At 34.4% G+C, this 25,664-nt stretch overlaps 1 protein-coding gene across 1 annotated transcript in view; it reads right to left on the bottom strand.

Annotated features, from left to right (window-relative positions):
- Positions 1-604: 604 nt before the first annotated feature.
- TTC21B (tetratricopeptide repeat domain 21B) overlaps positions 605-25,664 on the bottom strand; it is a 42,718-nt gene continuing 17,658 nt past the window's right edge. Inside the window, exons 16-29 of the mRNA XM_049811890.1 lie at positions 25,453-25,525; positions 24,301-24,411; positions 22,625-22,763; positions 20,614-20,720; positions 17,860-18,048; positions 14,673-14,783; positions 13,477-13,558; positions 12,574-12,724; positions 11,917-12,078; positions 11,315-11,510; positions 9,301-9,525; positions 6,383-6,503; positions 4,006-4,073; positions 605-3,029 (exon numbers count right to left, since the gene is read on the bottom strand). Of these exons, the coding sequence (XP_049667847.1) occupies positions 2,952-3,029; positions 4,006-4,073; positions 6,383-6,503; positions 9,301-9,525; positions 11,315-11,510; positions 11,917-12,078; positions 12,574-12,724; positions 13,477-13,558; positions 14,673-14,783; positions 17,860-18,048; positions 20,614-20,720; positions 22,625-22,763; positions 24,301-24,411; positions 25,453-25,525 (1,813 nt within the window). The 3' untranslated portion in view covers positions 605-2,951. The remainder of the gene's footprint in view (positions 3,030-4,005; positions 4,074-6,382; positions 6,504-9,300; positions 9,526-11,314; positions 11,511-11,916; positions 12,079-12,573; positions 12,725-13,476; positions 13,559-14,672; positions 14,784-17,859; positions 18,049-20,613; positions 20,721-22,624; positions 22,764-24,300; positions 24,412-25,452; positions 25,526-25,664) is intronic.

Here is a 25,664-nt window from a genome sequence, read left to right as displayed (position 1 = left end):
CCTAATGATACTTTCTAGACCATCTTTCTAGTATTGGTACAGATCTGAAAAAAAGCAGTACGGAATTAAAACAGAAGTATTATTTAGTACACTGTTACCAAAAATGTTTACATATCCTCTAGAAGATATTCTAGGCATTCTGTACCTGCAAGGGAAAGGGGGACAAGAGAAGAGAGGAAGAGACACCTATGGCTTATGTTGCTATAGCTACAAGATGCTTAGATTTCCAGTTTCAGTGAATGAATCAATAGAAACCACAGCTTCACTCTCCTCTTTTATTCACCCCAGGCAAAACTGGAAGATGGGTTGCTAAGCAACACCACACTAAAGACTGCAGCTCTTTGAAATTAGCATTACTGACTCCCCTCCATCCCAGGAGTCTCTTCCATTCAAAACCATTTATTAAGAAAGGGACTTAAAAAAAAAAAAAAAAAAAAAAAAAAAAAAAAGGCAGCTACCAGGACATGTGTTTTTAAAATAAGAAACTGTAAAAGCAGAAGGAAAGCTGAAATTAACACTTTCAATTAGTTGGAGTAAAGAGAAATGAAACAAAGCCATTCCTTCTGCAGAGAAAGTAAAAAAAGATTTAGTAAGGACAGGAAAACTTAAATTGGCTTATATAAACTGAAAGGGAAATGGAAAGGCCATTTATTTCTTCTGGGAATACTATATTAAAGCAAGATTTTCTCTAAAGGGCTACTTATACTCACTTTTTAAAAAAAATGAAATCCGAAGATGTGCCTCATTTGCACTCTTCTTTTAAAGACCTCATGTATAAAAAGACACTAATGGCTAGATATACATGCATAGTATATGAATAAAAGCTCTTCACCAAAAGTTAGCCATGAAAAGCTCAAAGTTTCAGTTAAATTTCTATCAACTAATTTCTGTATCTTATCATTGTCATGACCTAAACTATTACTCATCTTATGCTCATGATAAAAAGAAAGCAGATGTAGATACAGATTACTCTTGCCTTTTTAAAAGCATCTTGCATCTATTGATATAAACCCATCTATTTTTATTCTAAACTTCAGCTAAATATTATTCCAGTGCTAATGAGGAAGCAAAACCACATTGATGTTATATGAATAGGTCTGTGTACAAAGAAATGTTGTTTTACTAGAAACTGCTTTGATAAGGCCTGTGTACTTATTCTTTTAGCAGTGGGGAAAAAAACCAAACCCAAAACAGCATAGTTGAAGAATTCATAGTCTCCTGAGCCCCACAGCCCAGCTCCCTTACAGTTCCTCCCAGCTTCCACATTTTCCAGATCCTTCCACGTTCCTCCTTCCACTCCCATACCACCAGTTTTTCCCCAGTCTCCTCAATCTTCTTCCTCAGATCTCTATCACGCTGCACAACTGGCAGGCAAAAAGTAGGGAGCCTGTACTGTGCCTGGTATGGTTATGTACACACTGATTGCCAGTGCTCAGACAGAAGGGATAAGGCTACAGTGTAAGTTTCAAGGTTCCCTGGGGAAGGAGAGGCCGCTTATTTGGGTCTTTTCTCAATTCTCATATTCACACAAATCTTGTAGAAGTGTTATAGTCCTGAGACACCTCTATTAATTTTAGGCTGACCAACAACTCAAAAGTTACTGGAATGCAAAGCCTGGAAACCACCAGTAGGTAGCATCATTGTGTAAGTGATGCATATCAATCTATTTAGGAAACAAGGCTAGAAATTTACCTGAGATATAGCACCCAGTTATTGATAAGCAAGATTAAATACGATTGTAAACAGGCTCCCTTTTGGAGCCTTAACATTAAGTTGACATAAAAAAGAAACCCAAAAATCAAATGAAAGTGACTTTACACAATGTCAACATGAAAAGCTAAAAAAGGAGGAAACTGAAATTGGTTATTTTAAGAAACATAATTACTAGTATTAAGAATTCTCTTTTCATGCCAAAACATTACTTTTCTAGTCAAATACATACAACATCAAGTGCTGTTTGAAAACCAAATACAGCAATGTAACAGTGTTTTTTTGTTAGGCACCTATTTTTTCAAAAATTCTACATCACTGAAAAAAACTCCTGATTCTTCTCCTTTCTCTCATTCATTGATGACATGCTGTTCCTCCCTAAAGATCCACAGGTACACTCTGTATGTAAGACAAGATCATAATACCCTGTAATCAAAACAATTTCTCCAGAAAGGTGTTTTATATGGATTAAACAAAGTAAGTGCTGACTTCTGCACATATGACTGTACTGTCTACACATACAATGCTGAAAGACTAAACACTCCAAATTAAAAATGTCAAACATTTCTCTTCATGGAAATCTGACAGGTGAATAACAGACAGCATGAATAGAAAATAAATTCTGTGTAAAACTTGCATGATCTATAAAAGCATTTACTGAATATTTACATAAGGTCTTACTTTTAAATATTAGATTTTCATTAAAAATCTAAGTTCCACTGAGAATGATGTATGTAGCTGGTTTTTCAAGATTAAAAAAATAAAGCGTGCTTATAACATATGTAAAAATAAAAAAACCATACTTTAGAAATACACCTGTAGTAATAAAGATTACACTATTAATTATGAATAAATGGTTTACACAAACTGAAATCCAGCATCTTAACAATGCACCTGCACTAGATAGGATAGGCTGTTGTTTTCAGTGCTAATTCAAATGGACAAGCCAAAATACGAAGTTGTATGCTCCAAAACATTTTTATAATGCCAATGACACTTTTTTATGATGCTGGATGACAATTTACATAGCACACACGTAAGCAGTATTCTCTCCTGAATAAGAATAAACGCAATTCCTTTCAGGGCTGCAGATTTTTCTTGAAAATAATCCAGATCTCTAGTATCATTAAGTTAATATTCAGAATACTTTTGTGCTGATATGGTCTCTGTCACTGCAGTACTTCATTCATAGTTTACGAAGTCAGATTAAACAAACAGTCCATAAGCCATACAAAAAATATTCATGTTCTTAGTGATGCACGGGCCTTGTCAAGTATTTCCTTTCTGATCTTTGGATAGTTTGGATGTGCTTCAAGGACCTGTCAAAAGACAAAACAACCCAAAAGCTCTGTGTCTAAAAGGAAAGAATACTGTGTTTGTTTATCCCCCCCATCACTGAGCTTACACATTCTAAAACTAAAAAAACGTGACTAGTTTGTTTCAAGAATGCATAAAAATTTAACTGTGGCTGGAGACTTCTATGTATGGAGGTCAAGAACAGCTTTATCAAAGACACCTTGTTTCCCTTTCATGCTGCCCTGTCACCCTGGTGCAAAAGACACAGGGGTCAATGGCTAAAGCCTCTGGGTGGCTTGAAATGTGTGCATACAGAACAGTGACCTCTGGAGACATTGCCAAGGTTTTAAGTATACTTTCTCAGCAATGATAAACTGCTCTTATGTTTTCACTCCCTCAGGCTCGTTCTTACTATACTCTACCCACTTCATCTTCTTGCCCTTCAAATCCCTCCTTTCCTTTATCCTTCCATTCAGTTTGTCCTTTCTAGTTATCTTTATTTCCCCCCAAAAGAGCAAATACAATTTATTTCATTATTAATACTAATCATTATTAATTCATAATATTCACTCTGCTTCTGTAATAGTAGCCCTTCCTCTTATTCTGGATCTGCTCTATTTATGTTTCGACCATACAAAGATAATACTGGAAGTTACTTTTTAACAGTGTCTTCTGATATTAACATTTGATTAACTTCTTCAGCTATACTTCTGTATGGATTTACCAACTTGCAACCACAGGGCCAAAAAAAGGTGCTGCCATTTGAATATGCTTTCATAGATGATAGCCAACCACTTTATCTCTTATTTACCTGGTGGCCAGGGAGCTCAAGATAAAGCAGATTATGTCGAGGATATTTAATCAAACTTACTAAATAGGGTGTCTTTCTGACATTAAGCCATATATTTTAGAAATTTAAACTCAACAAAAAAAAAGGATCACTATTCAAAAACATATCACTACCACAGACAGAGTATTAAGTACGTAAACAAATTCTACCTTATGACAAACATCGATTGCATCAACATATCTCTTTCCTTTCAGGTAATTGAAAGCCAGCTTGTATCCTGTAAATAAAAGGGGAAAAAAAGGCAACAATTTCAGTTTCTGTATTGAATAATGAAAATATTGCATTCAAATGCATTTTGGTCACCGTATGTTTCTAAAGTTAGTATATTTGTTTTCTAGTATTCTCTCATCTAAGCCTCTAGAGATTAAAATTTCTACTGAAAATCACTTCAAGTAGTAAATAAAAGTCCTTTACATGCTGAAAGCTATGTTTGAATCAAAAGGAGACATTATTCTGGAGAGCATGTGTTACTACGGAGAATACATAATGGTTGTCCTCTTTCAATTACTATGGTACCCCACAGAGTTTCTCACTGTGACCTATAATACACTGTCCCTCTGTAAAGGCAATTCTGTTATTAAAGGACAAAAGAAGGAAAAAAAAAAATCAGGATAGCACTAACAAAACTAGGGAATTAAAATGCTATTCTGTTCCACTGTCAGCAGACCACTGATAAAAAAGTCACATGGAATAGCTAAGTCGCATAGCAACATGTCAGGCTGATGCTTTCTATATAAAAAAGTGCAGCTCAAGTATACCAGCCTGGACAGATATCAGGACTGAGGGAGAAAAGGTTATAAGCATGGAATTTCCAAAATTTGAAATTTTAAATATTTGATTTAAAGATTTAGATTACTAGCAAGTGAGTATGAGGAATCTCATACCAGTTTTTACAGTTTTACTTGCCAGAAGCAGTTCGTGCTGCTTTAACCATTTTAGTTTTAATGCATGACAATTCTCACAATGCTGTATGCAAAACTAAGAAACAATGTGCACAGAGTACCTTTACTATATCATACTCTCACTGTTTGTATGCAAGATCATTCCACAGTTTAACTTCACTAAGGCATTCTCCTGTCTAGACACCAAATGATTTTGTAATTTGTTTAATTCCTACCCTCTAGAGGGTTTCAAAGTAGCAAAAGTCTTGATCTGTTATCTACAAACTCAAGAAATCACACCTTTTTACTGTTAAAATTTCTTCTAATATATTTTATTTGATCAACAACTTTAATATCTTAGCCAAGACATTCACAGGTCAGTCTACAGGAGCAGGAACAACTAGTAAAATTACTGCATCCAAATGCAGGTATCTAGAGATTTTCCCATATAACCTAAATCAGATTTCTATCAGTCATTTTTATTTCTGTTTTGACATCTGAATCTTCCTTCTGCTTTGACCCTCCTAATTTTTTGACTCACAGTACACAGGGTAACATCTAGTTTTGGTAATCCATCCATGCATGTGCATTTTTATATCTTTAACTCTGTTATAAAAGCAGGAGCTAAATCACAAAACATTTAGTTCCGTTAATAAAACACTACTTTATTCTGCAGATCATATTAGATAAAATCATGAACTAAACCACTGCAGCATCCAGAAGTTACAATTAAAGAAACAAGATGTATGGCAGTTCATATGCATAACAGTTACTATCTTGTTAGAAAAACCACTTGTCTTCCCATTGATGCCAAAGGCTCTCTCACCCTAACACCAAAAAACCTAGGGCACAAAAAGAGACCACAAATTAAAGACCACAAGAAGTAAGTATTTTTGAGGTGCCATAAGCATAGCCCAAAACCTGGAACAGAATTTGTGCAAACCACCAGCCTTGGGACCTAGAGACAGACTAGGTGTTGAGTAAGAAAGGGCATTTATCCTATGTATCAACTTCATAAAGGGTTTCCTACATTCAAATAGTCTAGAAATGTGACAGTTTAGTGTAGACTTCAATTAATGATCCAAATTACAACTTGAATAGTATCTCAAGTTTTCAGTTAACCATCTTTTTTAAACCAGATATATTTAAATATCTTTAAATAATTTATTTTTAAAATCTTTACTCATGTATATAAAACCTTATCCATATAAATAGATAATTTGTCTGATTATCAAAAGGAAATAATTAAATTAATGATCTGCCACCATCAGATATATACTGGGTATTATAAAAGGTTCTCTACTATAGATAGTACATACTGCATTGCTATAAATACATTATTAAAAATGAATGCTGTACTTAGAGAAAGTTGTTCACAAAGAGCAAACTAAAACTGTTTCAGACCAAACCCTGCACTAATACAGTAAGCAGAAACCTCTGAAGTATCACAAAGCTGCTACCTCTTGCACCAGGGGCTTTCCAAGTGACTGTTACATACACCTTTAAACATCTGTGGGTTTTATGTGAGGAAAGCCAGTGATACTCTACCCCTACAGAAAATTAAAAGCAGTCTTTCCAGTAAAGGGTAGCTGTTTCATTCCTACTGTAGTGCCTGAAATCATGATTATAGGTTATATATACATGCCTATTGTTGGATTCATTTGGTTTCCATATTTCCAGGCCATCTCATAATTTAATGCTGCATCCTTATATGCTTGTTCCTTTTCCATTATGTATCCCATGTATTCATAAGCCTTGCAGCATGACTGCAAAATATAAATATTAATTCAAACTTTTATTTAGGTAAGCTTATCTATAATAATACCGACAGCTTAATTATTTAAATATTTCAAATATGTACAACTGGAAAGCTAAGTGATACTTGTACTAACTTTGATGACAAGCTGGTCTTGATTTAAAACATCTGTAATACAAATCAGTTATATGGAATTCTGCACAGTGACTTCCTAAGTTACTCCAAGTCAAGTACAGAGTTCGTCACAGAGGACACTGCAACTACACCTTCAAAAATGTTTAGAGCCTCCCAAAACCCTGTAGATACCACTCTCAGTTAATAATAACCGTATGGCAGCCACATTTCAAGTCCAGCGGGAAAGTGTTGGATCTTCCACAAATATTGTTTGTTTCACTTTTTCTTAAAAATGTATTTTAATAGCCTTATTTTTGGAAACTGTTTTACATTATAATTTTCTACTTAAAGCTAAAGACATACACAAATATCCTAAAGAGAACACCAACCATTAAATATTTCATTTTGTACAACTCAAGTGGCAAGTTACAAGCATCTGGAAAACAGGTTTCAAAAACTACTAAGCGCTAGATGAAAATACTAGCCTTGCTTATGTTACGCATACACATAAATCAATTTAAATCCATAGTAAAAGTTAGTATGAAAGACACAGTAATTCATACAGAAATCTTAAATTTAGTACATAAAGCAGGAAAAAACCTACAAAAATAAGCAAAACCCTAACCACCATATGCCCTTACTGTGAACAGCTTATAGTATCATGCTGCCAATAGGTCAAATATTTGAGAGAAAAAAAAAAAGAAGATTTTATGAAAATATGCACCTTTTTTTACATCGGCAGAACAAATAATTGCTGCTATATAAATTACATTCCATCTTTAACTTCACTATTTCCAATTAGGCTTCCAAAATCTACTGATGAAAAGCTTCCAAATCACAGCATACTGGGATAAGCAGTATGGGAATGCCTAGAAAATGAGGACAAAAATATACTCCCCCTCTCATTTGTGATAAAACAAAAAGGTCAAATTCGAGAACAGTAATCAGTAAGAAGCCCAAATTTCATAGAAACAGTCTGCTCATTGGGATCTCACCGACCAAACCTAAATATTTTAAAATCAAAAAACCCCTGTATTACAAGATACCAGACTTATGAAGTTTCACCTAACACACTTACTTAAATTATATATATATATATATATATACACGCACATATATCCATATCTTTCGATTCTGGATGATAAAAACAATCCTAAAAACTAATTCATCACAATAACGTGTTTTCTCAATCTAATAAAATCTTCCAAATTGGAGAATACCACACAAAATACTGTCTTATGAATTAACACGATTTGTTAAGATCTAAAATATTCAACATCTATTTGTATAGTACAAGTCCTGCTTAGCTGCTTTGCATACAAGTTGGAGAAAAGTCAGTATCTTTACTGTGCTTGTTTTAAGGAACCAGACATCTAATTTGCCATTCTCCTACCTATCAAGCAGAACTTGTTTATCTAAGCCCCTCATGGGTGCCAAACTTTTTAGAAGAAAACAAATTACTCGGTAGGCTATGTTTTTGGAGCTGCTTGGGAATTTCTGCAACAAAGTGTCATTTGTGGTAGATACCTGCTCAACTGACCATCTATTTCAAGGTATATCTTGTTTTGGGAGATGACTCATATTTATCCTCCAGTGGTATGGATTTTGCAACTTCCCTTGGCCATCTGGACAAGTGTGTAACTGACCTTAAGGTAGAATTTTTTCTTAACGAGATTCAAACTTATTTTCTGTAAAAATGAAATTTGAGTACATCCTATTTTAAGAGGCATCTCTGCAGAGGTACATGATACCATTATACGAAGAACTGTTACAGCTGCCTCTTTATTTTGTATTTAGAAATAAAAAGAGTACAAGTTCAAAAAAGTCTACCTCTCAAGGAGGTTGTAGAAATACGACAGAATAATGAACCTTATCTTCTATACTGATGAATTCAGAAAAAGAAATATACAGCATCAGGTCCTTTTCTAAACCAAATCTGTGCACTATAAACAGTACCCTGAACCTGCAGCATAGTATCTATGGAAAACTAGCCTATTGGATGTGCCTCATGTGAAGGAAAGTGAAGTGTATAGATGGAAAAATGTGGTAAGCAAAAAGGGACAAAATGAAAAAAAAGCACACAAGCTAAGATCTGCCCTTGTTCCTATAGTCAAAGCAGAGTATTGGGCAGTTTGCCAGCTCAGAAACCCTGAGGCAAGAACATCAGAGCTTGTCCCCAGACAATCTACCAGACAGTTATCTTCACAGCAGAGAATTAATACTAGCATTAAAACAAACAAACAAAACCCTCTTGTATAGTAGCAGGCTTATGAACATAAATGTTTAAAAACATATTTTAAGATACAAAGATAACATCTCTTAATAAATGGAGCAAGTTTCCAAAATTTATATGGCTACATTTTTCTTCACCAGGTTTGCAAGACTCAGTAACATGGATCTCTGACACTCTATAAACACCTTAAGCTTCTAGTGTCACCACAGCTAAAACTGGCATAAGTTATTACAGAATATGAATAAAAATGACTAAGCAGCATTCACAGGTTTGTTTACTACACTTCAGTGTAAAGTTGCTGGTTTCCTGGCTTGTTTCGGTCTACTTCTCCTTAATAAGTGAAATACCAGGCAATTGGAAAAAGAAATGCAATTCAAAACCATTTTTCAGAGGAAAACTAAACATTAGAGGAATTAAAATAAAAGGTTACTAAGGTTACTTTTAAGGTGCATTCACTTACCCTGTTATGACGAAGGCACCGTTTTAATAATTCACCTGCCATATCATATTTAGCAGATTGAATATATATATCTGCAAGCAGAAGCCAACTCTTTTCAAACTCCTCTGCATCAATGGGATTCCAGCTCATTTTTGAAATCCGTTTTAACTGATTTCTGGCTCGTGGAGTCTGTTTCAAGATCATGTAGGCTGTGGCCATTCCCAGAAGTGCTGGTATATGATCCTTCTGCAGTAAAAACCATAGTGACTGCTTGGTGATTTTTTATTTTGCTTTTAACTTTTTTTTTTTTTTTAAATAAGACTTTCACCAGGTATCTAAACTAAAAGCTAAATCTCAGGAAATAAAGATAGATGTTATACGTTACAAACATGTTTTCCATCTAGTGCTATGATTATTTCTTTAAGACTTATCATGATAAACACCACATTAAATAATTAAGAGGCTGAATAGAAGTTTGGGCTCAAAATAATCTTCTTCAGGCTCAGGAAACGTTGAAAGCATCCACAGGTATTTCATCTCAACAAGAAACATTCTGATACCATCAAAATCTATCCTTTTGATACACAAATAAATACTTCAGATAGAAACTGAACTCACTTGAAGTTACAAGTGGTTATTTTCTACTTTTAGCAGTTCCTGTCAAATATCAATAACAGGGACACCAATTCCTATTATTAGGTGTACAGCTCCTAAAAATGTAAGTCTACACTGCCCATATCCAGAAGCTATGCGTAGCAAACAGGATTCTTAAAAGCCACCATTCTATGCAAGAGCCTCAAGCAAGCAGTAAGAAGTGCAGGAGCAAGTGTGATTTTTAAAATTCTGCCTTTATTAGCACAGGGTATAGATGAGAATGGGGCTCAAATCCTGAAACTGCTTCCTAAATGCAGAGAGTAGTTCCATTAGCAGCTACCTTAAAAGCTTCTCTCTCCCTCTCAGTGTTCCTGCCTCACTATTGGCATTCTGCCTTTACACTTCTTTGTAGGGTTGTGCTGTAAATAGGCTTGCCATAGTGGGTTAAAGAAAAAAGACCCCACCAAAAACCCCTCTTCTGCATAAGGATCAGCTCACCCCCCTCTCCCTCAATAGTCACACCTAGCATGGATCAATGACCTCTAAAGTCTGAAGAGATTAAAACTGTATACTTCATGCAACCCTGAAGAGAAGACTAAATAGACTGGAACATTTTCTTCCTGCTGGAACTGTGTCACCATGTCAAAAAACATTCAATATTCACAGGACCTCAGATCAATTCTGAGCAAGACTGGGAAGCCAGTACTGAAGGAAGAGGGACCTTGTTTGTGATTCTCAGAACTGCCTTACACACAAGGTAAGCACCAGTATACTCAGCTTAGCCAAGAAGCAGTTTAGCACACAGTTGACGGGTAGTTAAGTATTTCTTGGCATTCTGATGGATTAGATGTGTCCACATGTGCTTAAATAAAATCTGTTGAAAGGTGCTGGTAGCAAAAGTATCTGTTGTTAATCCTAAAGCTAATGACTACAAGTAGCTATAAAATAATGAAGATTTCCATCATAAGGATGAATTCTAAACAGATGGATAATCTTGCCCTGAAATCTAAATTCTGTCAAATTGCCATGAAGTACATGAAGGCAGCTTATATTTAATTGCTTTTGCTTTCAGAATGAAGATATTGTATAGACTTATATCATCAGACACGCTGCTGGCAAGACTGGGAATTAAAAAGCAGACCCAGCAACTTGAACCAAGTAGCCTATCCACATTTCAGTAACTGGCAATATTACCATTTAGTTGAGTTATAAATTTGCAATCCACTTGAAAACTTTTAAACCATGTTATTTCAGCATGGGGTTTTTTTCAAATTTTATATAAAATATTCTTGAATAGGAAAAAAAATCCCTAGATCAAATAGCACTAACACATGCCACTATTCCTGAAAGTTAACTGTGAGACTAGTTTAAAAAAAAAAAAAAAAAAAAAAATGTAGTATGTGTGAAAGAGAAGACTGAGGAAATGAGACAGGTTACTAACCTCAGCCACTACTATTTCAGTGAAAGTGTTCAGTGCTCGTTCAACACTTGATTTTTGTTTGGTTGCCATGAGACAATAATTTTCCATGATTCGCAGCTGAATGTGACCCTGAACGGTCTGAGGCTTGAGTTCCTTCAGAAGATTTTCTGCTGTTCTTACAGCCAACTGCACGGACTCCTGCTTCTCTGTTGAATTACTGTTATCAGAAAGAAAGTGCTTGTAAAAGCTTATTTTTTTAATATACACCAAATTAATTACAAGCTAGTACCAATTCCATGCTACAGACATGCCATTTTGTACAAAACGGCTCTTTTATATAGGAATTCTACATTGATTCTCTTCTGTAACAACAGCAGTTCCAACCTAACAAGCTCTTTTTAACACTGCAAGTGACCAGGATTCCAGATAACATCTTCTATATTTTCTGCTTGAGATTGACTTATTATAGTGTAGGATGGTCTCTCACAATATAGTAAGTAGACTATTCAAAGCATTAGATACGCTTAAAGTTCTAGCAATTTAAATTAAGGCACATTATTAAGGGGCTGCAGAGGAAGGGGATGACAGAAGAACCCAAGCAATATTTATTTCATTTCACTTACCCTATGTCAGCATCCAGATTTTCAAAGACTTCACCACCCACAGTTTCATTATCTGGGTTCAAACAAATTTCAATCATGTTGTAGACTGCATTCTGTCCCCAGTCACTGTCCTTTCGAGCTTTATTAAAATGCCGGAGTGCATCATTTGGTTCACCTGTATACCTAGACAGATAATTAAAATATTTAAAGCTGGGCAAGTGAAATTAGCGGTGCCAAAGCCCACCCAAATCCCAGAAGAAACCCAAGTATTTAAACACAGATGACAAACTTGCACACACTGATAATGCAGGGTTTGAACAGCACACATGCTATTGCGAGGAACTTGTTTTTTGCAGACCAAAACCAATCTGATAAATTCTAAAATTTGAAAATAAATAATATTATTTTTTTGAATTAGCAAGAATTTCCCTTTTAACAAGCAGGAAATATGAAAGATGTATGTGAGACAGATAACAGCTTCACTTTAAAGAGGAGCTCACTGGAAAGTATTTCAGAACAGAAAAGGAGACATTTCCTAAAATCCTAGCACCTTAAGTAATTAGGAAAGCAGTGCTATATTACTTATCACACTATATGTACCACCTTTGAATGATAATGGATGACAAGAAAGTTAATACATAATCAAATAAACCTTATCTTATTTATAATTGGAAGTACCAAAGATACAGTCCTTTGCAGTAGTGAAATCCTGGTTCAAGCTTTGTTCTGGAAGAATGTTTTTCAGCCATTAAAAGAAATCTTGGGACTTCTTCTAGTTTCCCAGCTCTTCTTAACAGATCAATTAATTGTGAAAGGGTTGCATAGTTATCTAAATATACAAAAAATTAGGACATTGTAATTCTAGTTATTTGCTGTATAAATGGCTTAAGAAATAAAGAGCCTGTGTTGTTTTTTTCACATACAAAAATTATATATGGTGTAATACATAAGGCATATTACTCAGTAACCACATGTTAGCAAGAATGAAGATACCAAGTGATACTTGCAATACTTTTATAAAAACCTGTACAAAGATAAGTATAATTGTACTTCACTTTCAAAAACACTCAAATGAAAACATTTGCTGCACTGTCAAAACTTTTTTCACAAAGTCCACTAGAAAGCTTTACATTCTTTATAGTACTATTTTAATAGATTTCTCTCTGGTCATAATTTGCAAATTGCTAAAAGATACTTATTCCTGTCCAAGACAAGTTTCCTTTATTAATCTTGAAATAAAAATGCTAGCTTTGTGTTCATGCACTTGGTATCTAAACACAAGAGAAAGTGCTTTACAGTTACAAATACATAACACCCTAGCTATATTTGGCCTGAGGTAAACAATGTACATTACATTGCAGCAAAGTAAATTACTATGTCTATAAGAAATAATTTTCTCATCTTCCCCTACAATAGCTTTATGTTTTTATATACAGTGATAGTCTTCGGTTTTAGTATCCATTACATTATAAATTGCACATTCTTTTTAATCATACAAAGTATTTTTTTAGATATTTATTCCTCTACCTCATTGGAACTATGTATCAGAAAGAATTAAAAATATCACCACTAAATATTCACCTGGCTTGCGTTCTAGGAGCTGCTGGAAATGGAAGACAGCTTGTTCATAATCTTGCTTCCTGAACATGAGATCGGCCATCATCTACAGCATTGACCAATATAGAGAAAACAAAACAAAACAAAACATTGGAAATTGTGGTTTATAATGAACTCTAGTTCTGTGAAGTGGGGAGCTGAAACTATAGCTTTAAAGTGCTGCAGGAATTGCACAAGTAGTAAACCTAGTTGGGTTTTTCAATATTCTCTGGAAGATAAACACTATATACAGACATACAGGTTAAAGAGCAGGTAACAGGCTCATATCTCAACTTTTCACTTAAGGTAAAAATTAAAAGAAAATTAAACACTTTGATGTACCTCTCAAATATGTTGGGGTTTTTTTTTTACTTGTATAGTTTTACTTCTAATTTTATTTTCTATAAATGCAGATTAAGCATATACAAAGCAAAGTTAGTTTAAAGTTAGGGAAAAAGAAAGATGATAGCCCACTTCAGCAGTGGAAGTAAAACAAATAAAAAGTAGATTTAATGACATATATTAAGAGTGCTATTATTCCTGTTCTTGCACCATACTAGGATAAATTCCAGATGTTAGACTGCTGTGAGAAAATATATGATTCTCATCTTAAAATAATTTTGCTCCTAACTTGTTAAATCAAAAGTTGCTCGGTCTACTGCGTTGTCTTTTAAGCTAAGAAGTATACAAATCCTGTACAGAGAATCTGCAGCTGTGATTAGAAATGGTTAATAGGAATATGATTACTATGATTATATAAGGACGTAAAACCACCTTAAGAACACAGTTCCTTTCTTATGGAAGTTTTTTTTTTTTTGATACTCGCTTTAATATTACTGTGCTGGAAAAATAACTTCTTCCCTGACCGTTAGTCAATTGTTAATAGAACATTCATTAAGCCATGCTTTAGTCAATATTACAACTACTACTTTTTCCTCTGCTAGTACTTTTAAAGACACATTTTTGCATTGAGATAGAATGAAGGCTATGATTGCTAGAAACTTCATATTGAATCATTATCCAGCATAAACAGGAAAACATTTTGTTCCAATGGATTTTTCACATGTTTGAAATCACAAGCTGTAGGCTTTCTTAAAAGTAATATTTTATGGACTCATCACATTGCAGACACACAAACTTCAAAAAAACTTCTGATACAGGATTAGTATAATAGCACATACCATTGTTGCTGCTTCATTATCTTGGTCATTCTTCAGTAGTAAGGAACACTGATGTTGACAGGCATCGGTATCATCTTGTGCAAGATACAAACGTGCAAGTTCCAACATTGCCTGTATATTAAAATAGTTAACTATATGTAATTCAAAAGATGAAGAAGCTGGTTCAGTTCTACAAGTATTAACCTGGGATTTCAGAGCCTCAGGGAATATTTGTTTCTCTTCTAAAGAGAGAGCTTTCTCTGTTGTTTCCTGTGGTCTCTTGGTCAAGTAATTTATTTCGTTTCCATTCCTTCACCTTTAAACAGATAAACTTTTCTTCTTCAGAAGGATATTCTGGAGGTAGGTTGAAAACGCAGCTGCTTAGATAGTATTGCTCTGAAGACTACAATATTTTGGTAAGAATAATTTTCTTGGAAAAAAATGTAAGTGCAAGTAGTTTTAAATTCACTGACAGAAGCAAATACCTCATTAACATTCACCAAGTAGTTCTGGAGTATAAGCAAATTCCAGCAGAAACAGTTTTCTTATTTGCATTTCCAAACCTACCACATTAAGACTGTGTATGGATCCATTTCTGAAAAGCAACTGCAGAATAAATATTAACAAACTGAAATGTATATAAGCATGCATCCTTAAGATGCATCATAGACTATTCTCAATAAAATGTCACAGAAAAGTTACCACAGATTTAATCAAGTTCCCATTGAAGCAAACGGGAGTTAAACAAATCACAAAGTAAAATTAGCAGTAGACAAACAGTAAGCAATGTCACTCCTGCTTAATTCCATATGGTGTTCTGATTTAATTTTTTTTCCAAAAGGAGGCATTTAGAATTGCATTGCAATTCTCTCTCTGGTTACACTTGTGAAAAGCACTTCTGAATCAAAATAGTGTTTTGAACATCCTGTTCAGGATATGAAGGCTACTTCCATAATTAACAACTGTTTTATTCCTACTTCCTGTTATTTACACATTCAAACATATACTATGTAAATCTGAAAAAGAATGGCAGGTAGGTAAGCATTGACATGATATGGAGATAGCATGCATGTAAGTATTTTAACTATGAAAGCTTTCTTCAAGCCACTGTTCTGATGTATGTAACACAGTGGAAGACCAAAAAAGTAGTCTGCTAGTCAAGGAACGCTTCCTGCCTTGGGCAAGTCAGAGAAGAATGCCAGTTAAACTGGACTTCTGCTAGATTCTAGTGACTGGAAGTGGTTTCTGAATTTTCACCCCCAACCCAAAAACAATGATACTGTGAAATGATGTCCTTGATGCAGTCTGTGATCCACTTCAAGTCTGCATCTGGAAACTGCCTTGCCTCTTATCTGGTCAGAGAAATGAAGTAGGGTATTGCCTACCAGATTTAACTATGTAAAATGAAACAACACAACCCAAAACCCTTAAGACAGGGGTGGCAATCTTTTCACATTTAGGTGAATAATATGTTTAATGCAACATTTCAAATCTGGCTTGGTTTACTTTGGCTAGAATATAGGAGATTTTGTTCTGATGAAACAAGGTACAGATAGCTTCAAAGAAATTTCCAATACTTTCATATATAATATTAAGGAAAGTAAACTCTGTGAAGACATCAAGAAAAAGGCAGGTGTTTTAACAGCTCAAATTTATATTTTTGGATCTAAAAGAATTCAATTCCAACCTTGTACTAGCAATGCTTTTAAAAATCAAGGGAAGAAAACACATTCAAATCTACTGAAACTATAGAAATAGAGTAGGATGACTCATTTATACTAGTTGTGGGTAACCAAAAGTATTTTGCTTTCAGTACTCTGAGGAGGGAATAAGTTCTTAATCAGAAATTCAGTCTTAGGTTTTCTAAGATGTCATTGTATTCTGTGTTGCTAGCGAAGTAGGATTAAAGTAAACATTTCCAGTAAGAGCATCTAACGGAGATATTCAGTACAAATGTCAGTGCACAGCATATCTTGTAACAATGGGAATCTCTCAATAGTATGATTTTAGCAAGAATTGAAGGGAAATGCCATGCTGGTATTTCAGTACTGGTGTGAAAGAAAAAAAAAAAAAAAAAGGTTAAGACTTTGATACTGAATTACTGGAATGGCATACCACAAAAGCCATAGCTGTACCTGTACTATGACAGGCAGTCTCCTCACTCGTAAAGATAGAATGGGGAAGTCACCTCCTTTGAAGATTTTAAGGATGTTTTTATTCTTCTCCCAAATTATTTTTTTTCCCCTTCATCATTCTTACAAGATCCCTTGAGGAAATCCTGTCTCAAAAATGCTGAAGCTGTAGCTTTAGGAAGGACCTAGATTCTTGAAACCATAACACACAAGTTCAAGTATTAAAACTGGGTGATACCAGCTGCTAAATTACAGGTGTGAATCTGACAGCTGTGCAGTAAGAAGCAGCAAAATAAGAAGTCTTCACATACACCTAAATATACAACACATGCTAGAATATAATGAAAATTTGACAAAAACTGTATTTATTTATTTTTAATCTAAAAAAACTACTAAAGTTGACACTTAATTTTGGTGCTCATTATAAATTTCTTAGCCTTTCGCTTCTCCCTCTTTTATCTCTAAAACTCGGGGCTGTGAAAGGAGAAGAAGGAAGGGGATAAAAAATAAGCTCAAATTTACCAACATTTATCAACAGGCAGGCTTGTGGGAAAGAGACAGTGTAGGGAAGAGAGAAGCAGTGCAATAATCACTGCTCAACAGCAACACTTTGTGACTAAAATCAGAATCCTACCAAGTCCAGATAAAAGTCTAAAACTGCTAAAACAGATACAGAAGAGACAGAAATTGTCTGAACTGACTGAAATCACTGAGACTTCATTCCAGAGGGCCGGCAACAAGCAAGATTGAAACAAATATCCATTATTACTGTGCTGTACCTTACATGTTCTCAATTGCTACATGAAGACAGGCTCAATACATGGTCTAATGGGCAACTCTGAGTGCATACAGACCACCACTTGAATCAGGAGTTTGTGTAAGAGACAGAAATTAGCAGTACATACAACTACTTTATCATGATAAGCAATGAAGGCGACAAAGTTCAAGGCTCTATCTGTACCAAAGCAAAAATAATTCCAAATATACTTCTACACTGTGGATAATTGGAAAAATGTATTGCTAGATATCAAAACTGAATGGAAAAACAATGCAAAATAGTGAGAGGAAGAACTGACCTTGTTATCGGTTTCACAGTGAACAAGAGCTTCTTTGTAAAATTTAATTGCTTTTTCATAGTTTCGCTGGGCTGTAGAATGTTTTGCAATCTCAGCACAAATTTCAGCCGCTAACTGTTTCTGTGCAGGAATTGCATCCAGCTGTTCTATTTGAGCCCGTTTAAGCACTCTGGCTTGTAATTCCCGAGCCTAGTGTGGGGAAAGGAGTGAACAGTCAACATTTTTCAAATGAATGAATTTTGTATTATCTACTTTAAAATAATGTAATTAAATTTTTAAAAGGTTCTAGAGCATGCTATGTATTTGATAGAGGAAAATGCCAAAATAGTAAAAAAGTGGGTAAAAATGTCTCCACTATAAAAAACATCAATGAAAACAAGCAAACCAAAACAACCCTCCCCCAATATCTCTCCCTAAACAACCTGTCTCAAACTGCCTTGCTTCCGCAAAATTCACATTAAAAACATGCTGAAAAGCAACCCAGTGTTCAACACTTTCAAGATGGAATCCCAATACACTTGTTCTATAACAACTTCGTGCCAATCCAATAATGTATAATCTACACTTTACAGACCATAATTTTAAGATAATCATACATACAGTGTTTTGTGAAACATAAGGAACAGGACATTAAAGCAAAAAGCCAGGGAGGGATCCAGTTTACCCCTTGTGTACTTGAAGAAAATGGTGGTATGAAAAAGCTTATTTAATACTCCATCTAAGGAATATTTAGGTCAAATACATTCATTTGAACAAACATGACACATTTTTATTGGTCTAAATTTCCCCTGTATTTCTGTGCCTTGCATTATTTATAACTAATCTCTTCCCCAATTCAAATGGTTATGTTCCAATTTATAACTACTGGCAGAGTTGTAATCACAAAAAATGCTAGTGTAGGACACAACTGAATAAATCCTCATTATTAAAGAGAATAGCTATGCTTTTGCACACAAGCCTTAAAGATTTGCTTCCAACAGTTTTATCATCATCTCCATGGGTTCCCATTAAGAACTTCCTTAGTCTCCAAGCTACCTTCCTACATTAAAAATATTCAATAGAAGTGTTACATGCCTTTTCCCTCCCCTTTCTTTTTTTTTTTCTTAAAATTAAGCTTTTGATAAGGTGTATAAACAAGACCTCAAAGGCCAAAACCCAGAAAGTGTATGTACTTAACTCCTTTATTAAGCACAGAAAACTCAGCGGTGGGGAAGTAAAAAAGCTTCAAACTTTATTTTCTGAGGTCCTTCATTTAGGAAGTGATTAAGAAAAGTCTAGCAGAAGCACAGAGGTCGAGCTCTTTGTTAATAGCAGATGCCCCAAAAGAGGGCAGATAAAGAAACAGCTATGCCTAATTCTGATTATGGCTGATCAGTTTTCTTTGATTGCAACTAGAATTCTAGCCGATTAACACACATGAGATTTCCTCTTTCTGCTCAAGCAGTTTTGTAACTATCTTAACATTGAAATAACATCTCAGAAGAGCTGCTTCGCTCATTTAAAAGTTCACAAGTTGAAGAGAAAGAAACACTAATAATATCCTGCTTCTTCTCACCTCCCTACCATTTTGCCTAGCAGGGAAGGAGAATTAAAACACAAGGTAAAATCTGGGGGGAACTTCTAACATCACTCTGAAAAACAGGGGAAGAAACCTGTTCAAGAAGAGGCAATAACATGACTGAGCAGTTAGTCCTGCTGAAATAAATCAAAATAGTTGGTTTTGTGTAAATCAATGTAGCAGCAAAAGGAAAAGGAGCAGGAAAAGATTTCAAAGAGAACACGTACAAGGAAGGACAGTTTTGAGGGCAGTAACAAAAGCAACAACAAAAGAAAAAAAGGGAAGAGAGACAAACACAAGGTTTTTGAAGTGTGATATAGTGAGAAACCTGAAAGAACTATAAAAGTAAAGAAAAGAGTAAGAGAAGCAGACTGCTTTGGGGGAAGTTTACTAACGGAGAATGGGGAAAAAAGTCAACTTTGAGAAAGAAAAAAGTACATTATAAGGAAAAAAGAAATAAGAATTTAACAACAGATTACATAAAAATATCAGTAAGATTTTAACTCTTATGTACAATTCTCTTTCTAACCAATCTACATAGTTTACTTTTCTTGCTGGTCAGAAGATGGTACCAAGGCTTACTGTTTCTGTTAACACAGAGGAGGTATAATGGAAGAGAATGTACCGACCTAACCTCTTGCTCAATCTTTATGTTGAGAAAGTGTCTTCTAAATGGATTAAATTATCTCTAGCTTCCAACTTTGTTCTTTCAAGCCTCAGTCTGAGTGATAGTATTCAACTCCAGAATGAACAGATCTTACTATTGCTATTTAAAACAAACAGCAGTACAACAAAATTACAGCTAGCCATTGAAAGCTGTTCCAGATTGTTCTGTGAGTAGTGTTCAATGCTGAGCTGAGGATATGTAACCAAGCTGTCCCCATAGCCCATTTTGTTTTTACCTGCTTTGCTAAAACTATGCTACACACACAAATGAAGGCATAATACAAATGCAGGCTTCCAGTAAAAGCCTGCATTCTGCTCTAAAATTCAGACAACACTGCTCACAAAAAGCTTAGACTTTCTAACCACGTATGTTCTTTACATTTCACACCAGTCAGTGATGCTTTATCCCTACCATGTATGTGTTTTCCTCATTCACAAAAATAATGTGGTTAGAATCTTGGATAAAAGTGAAACCAGGGATAAAACTGAGAACATTGCAAGCTTTCATAGGGTTTTGTTTTCCCGTTTACCTGTTGTAATGAAACAATAGCTTCATCAATCTTCTCCATTTTGCTGTAAATTTTTGCCAGAAGCACCTGGTAACGTCCATCTTCCATCAGAGAAGATAATTCATTAACTGTAATAATTACATTAAACAAACATTATTCTTGTAAGAACTGATCCTGCTAAAGTCAAAGAAAGACAAAGCTCTCCACATACTCCAGGCAAGAGCTTAAGTGAAAAGTTCACAGCTTGATCTTACATATTTAGGATTATGATTTGCTCCATGTGTTGTTAGTGGGCAGAGTAAACATTACAACCTACAGAGCGAGATTTAAGGCCAGAGATATTGAAGGATGCAAAAGGAAGATAAAAAAAATTACTGTCTAGTTTCTTTGCATTCTCAGAAACATGAGAGAAAAGCTATTGATTTAAATTGACAGGAAATAAAGCCACTCCTGACACTTCTGGTCCTCCTCAAAGTCAATGAAAAATGTTCAAATTGATTCAACAAGTGCTACTGTACATTCGAAAAGCATAAGACTGATGAAATTTCTAGTCAGACCTCAAACTACCTTTCTTTTGTGAGAGTCTGGAACAGACATGAATAGAGTTATTTCAACCAAGTATTTCAGAATCTACTCAAAAAGCAGCAAGCTACTTTTGAATAATAGTTAAAATATACATGCACAAAAATATTTGACGAAAACAAGTTCTCCCTGGCTTGTATTCATTTTAATCTATTGACAAAGAGGTATCTTGAGCACAGTTCCACATTAAAACAAAAAAGTCACCAAAATCCATGTTGTATCTTTACTAAAATTTGAGAAAAAAAAAAAGTATATTGACCTATACTCTATTAGCAAACTGTCTTCAAAGTGTTATAATTGTGACATGCTGTTCTATATCAGAGATTAGACCATGTAGCCAACCATGTAAAATCATTCCCTCCCCTACGTTTCCTATATTTCATTTTTCTTTCACAAATAACGGACATTTCAGCATTTCTAAAAAAAGATATTAAACTGTTCAATAATTTTCCCAGTCAGCCAATGAGATCTACATTTTTTCATGTAGAGAATACATGTATATCAAAGATGTACAAAAAGGATATTGGCTTATGTGCTTTTTGCTTTATTATAAGATGCAAGAGAAGATTTTAAAGTACATGGGACAAACTTTATTTACTGCTAATTTATCTTTCCACACTAGAAGATCAAGCTGTCTTGAGCATGATTATTAAATTAGACAGATCCTCAAAGGCTTAACTAAGACAGGAATATAATTTTAACAAGAGGATTTTTTCAGTAAGAAGTAAACAAGACAGAAAACTAACATTCCCCTGCACAGTAAGAAAGATCAATAAAATAGTGACATAAGAAAAACTTACAGAAGGGACTAGTAATAAGACTTGCTAATACTAACTGTTTCTGTATTCAGACAGCCACAAAAGTTAACAAATATAATTAAACCACTGCAAAAAGATTTCCTTAATTAAGGGTATCGCTCAATAGCTCACACTAAACACCTTAAAACTTCTTAATTGCCTTTTAACAAAACCAAGGAAAAAAATCCAGAAGTCTTAGCTTTTTAAGTGCATATTCCTAACATGTAAAAGAGGGTCTTAAGAGACATTTTCAATCAGTTCAATCTCTTTGCTCTGAAGGATACTAGGTAGCATTTACCACCTAAACAACCATTCCCTAACAGCAGGAACAACTCATCTATACTTGATCAATTCAGAATCAGAACATTTGTTATCACAGAAGAGAAAGAACCTTGCATGTGTGGAGCTCTGCTATTTTATTTACTGACTCCACTTATCACAGATGTTCCAAGTTTAAAAGTCCTGGCAAAAGCACCTTTAAATATAAGTGAAGTTTATTTTAGAGTGCATTTAACATTTATCACTTTATAGTTTCCTGTGGTTTACAGTTCAAAAAAGTTTTATATGGAACTTCTTTATTCCATAGAATCACACAGAAAACACAAACAACAGTAGAAATTGCATGTTTTGCTGTAAATTAATAATATTCCTACCAGGCTCATGATCTAAAGCTTGCTGAAGTACTTTTTCTGCCCTTTCGTACTGCTTCAGTTTCATTAAAAGCTCAGCCAAATCATAACAAAGGAAATTCTGTTGACCGCTTCTCAATGCGGCCTCATAGTAACTGATTGCCTGAAAGGAAGAAACAAAAATCTGAGTATTATTTAAAGATAAATTTTAAAGACAACAACCTTGCCTAGGTATTGAATGACATGCTGCTTAGAGTTTTCTCTACTTTCTTCACTTCTCCTGTAACCAAGTCATTTCTAATAAATACTATATTAAAAAGGTGTTATTTGGTTGTAAGTTCAGGCTTCCAAAAATATAATGCCAAATTAAAGATAAATAGAATAACTAGAACACACTTTTTGATAAATATGCATTTACATAGCCTAACCACATTATCACATTCTGTCTTTGACAGGATCACTGCCAATTAAACTACTTTTTCATTAGCTGCTGAAGTTTATAACTCCAGTCTGACTGGAATTATACAAGTTCTGTTTTACTGTATACAAAGGACAAATATTTTCCCAAAGTCTACCTGCAAAACATGAAGATAAAAGAAGCAATGAAAAGTTTAAAAATACCAACTAAACATTATCTAATAGAAAGGAGTCTTCTCTCTCTGTATTTTTAAACATAAAAACTGACAATCATATAAATTAAAAAAGTCAAATATTTACTCAAGAAAAAAAAGCTATGCTCCAGTTCAATAAACTACTATTCAATAATTTAAAAAAAAAAAAAACAAAACCCAAAAGACTTCAAAATAACAATTAAATACTCTTGAAATAGGATGTTACTTCTTTAAGCAAAGGGAAAAATGAGAACTGCAATTATGTTGAAAAGTTACATTTCCAAAATGAATTAGAAATATTTTATTAACTTTTATTGTTTTAAAATAGAACATGTTTAAACATGCATAATAGTGCAATATCAGGCAGGTGACCTCTTTAGGCTTAAGCATCCTAAGGATAATATAGCCGAAGCCTCAAAATAAAAAAATTTAAGCACATAAAACACCCATCACCATATCGATTACGATTTTTTTCTATAGTAACTCTAGGAACCCTCACAGTACATTAGATTATTACACATACACAAAAAAAGTTTAAAGTATCATGGAGCAAGATAGGAATCATATACTGAGCTGCTTGTAATAGTGACCTAAACAGAAGCAAGTGAAAATTCTGCCATTGCAAACACAAAACAGTTTGAACACACCCTCCAGTAGTTTGAGGTTGCCCAAATAAAACCATTTGCTCCTGCAAGTTTTCCCCAAACATTTTCTTCTGTTTTTCCTACAATAAGAAGTTAAAGCCTCTATTACTACTCTCCTAGCCAATGTTAAGGCTAGGAGACATAACAAGACTGGGTCAATGGAGAAATAATTAAACATGGTTTTGAGTGCAGGCCCAAAAACACATAAACCGCAAGTCACCAGAACTACAATTCACCAGATTTGTATCCACCAATGTTTAACTGTGCCTTTGGCCACGTATTTTGAAGGGGATCTACAAACTTACTTTCAGGATAAAAAGTCTGTTCAGCGTTTTAAAGTGAAATGCTTCTTCTACCCAACCTGAAAACAAAATCAGGCAAAGCCCACATGTTGACAATAATGAACACAATACTTAATTAGCCTAATGCAGTACTTATAGAATACCTTTGAATAGTTATGTGTTTTGATTAGGGCTTTTCCAATTTTACTCGCTAAAGCTGGATCTTTTGGATTTTTCTTCAAGGCCTGCTCGTAGACTTCTATGGCTTCATCAGGCTTCAACAGTGAAAGATAGAAACGCAGAAGTCGAGGATTAGAGATAAAAAGGGTATGAAGAAAACAAAATCTGGTAATACCTCCAGGTATGACTGCCAAGTACTACTGGTTCATAAGCTGCAATGCTTCTCAGAGAAGAATGGTCACTATGAAATTGCTGGAAGTGTAAAGCCCATGTAAATTTATATTTCCATGCTAAAACAGAATGTGGAGAGAACTTGGCAAACAAATGAGTTTGAATTAACCTGATTCTTTTCCCACGGAAATCTCTCTACTACTATTTTGACTAGTTAACAAATTTATGCAAACTTACTACTGTGTTGGACAATCATCCATATCTCTCCTCTAGCCATGTTATAGCAGATCTAAACAAATTCCCTTTTGCTTTATAATTCTTCATTAAGGAGAAAACTACACACAAGCTTTAACAAGTAAACAACCATTAATCACCTACAGATCCCCAAACTAGTAATCTAAACTATTAGTTGCATGTCCTAACCCAACCTATTCTTTCAAAATATGAATTTAAATGTGTATCATTCAAATTCCTATGTCTGCTTGACTACATTGTCTTCTACAAATACTGAATACATTTCCAGTTCATCAAGAAGGAAAGGTTGTAAAAAATATATAAGAATGCAATAATTTAAAATTTTTAAATAAAATTTTCAATATGAGAACTAAGGTACCTAGAATTATTCTAAGCTTCAGAACTCTATTCTAAACACCTCCGACTTCTTTCTGAATTTAATTTAGCTCTCACTTTAGAGTTTTGTTAGTCTTATGCGTCAGTGTTCTTCCAGATTAAAATTCTCTCCTTGACTTTCACCCAGTCAGTTATCAAAAGAAATAAATTTTCAACAGCTTTTTCTTTGAACTTAGAACAGTTACATTTGTAGCCAGTAATTATGTTTTTTTACATCCTAAAGCAGTTTCTGTTTGCCAACTACCAATCAATAAGAGTCAGCATGTTACATTGTCTCAACTTGCCAAAGTCAACAAATGACTCAATCATTCTATTCATCTCCAGCAAGCACTTACCTCTTGAATATTCATGTATGCATCACCAAGAAGAAGAAAAGTATGAGCACTTGGCAGTTTTTCTACTAGCTCTCTGGAAACAAAAGACAGAACCTTGCTCAATATTTAACATGTCAATATTAGTATCTAAACAACAACAAATAGGGCACAACAATTTTATCCTCTGCAGGTTTTAGTTTTTATTTCTGAAAAATGAAACAAAAAAAAATCTG

Source organism: Accipiter gentilis, chromosome 1 (assembly GCF_929443795.1).
Source record: "Accipiter gentilis chromosome 1, bAccGen1.1, whole genome shotgun sequence".
Lineage (NCBI taxonomy): Eukaryota > Metazoa > Chordata > Aves > Accipitriformes > Accipitridae > Astur > Astur gentilis.
Note: the sequence above shows the minus strand (reverse complement) of the source record. Positions and strands in the feature narration are given on the sequence as shown.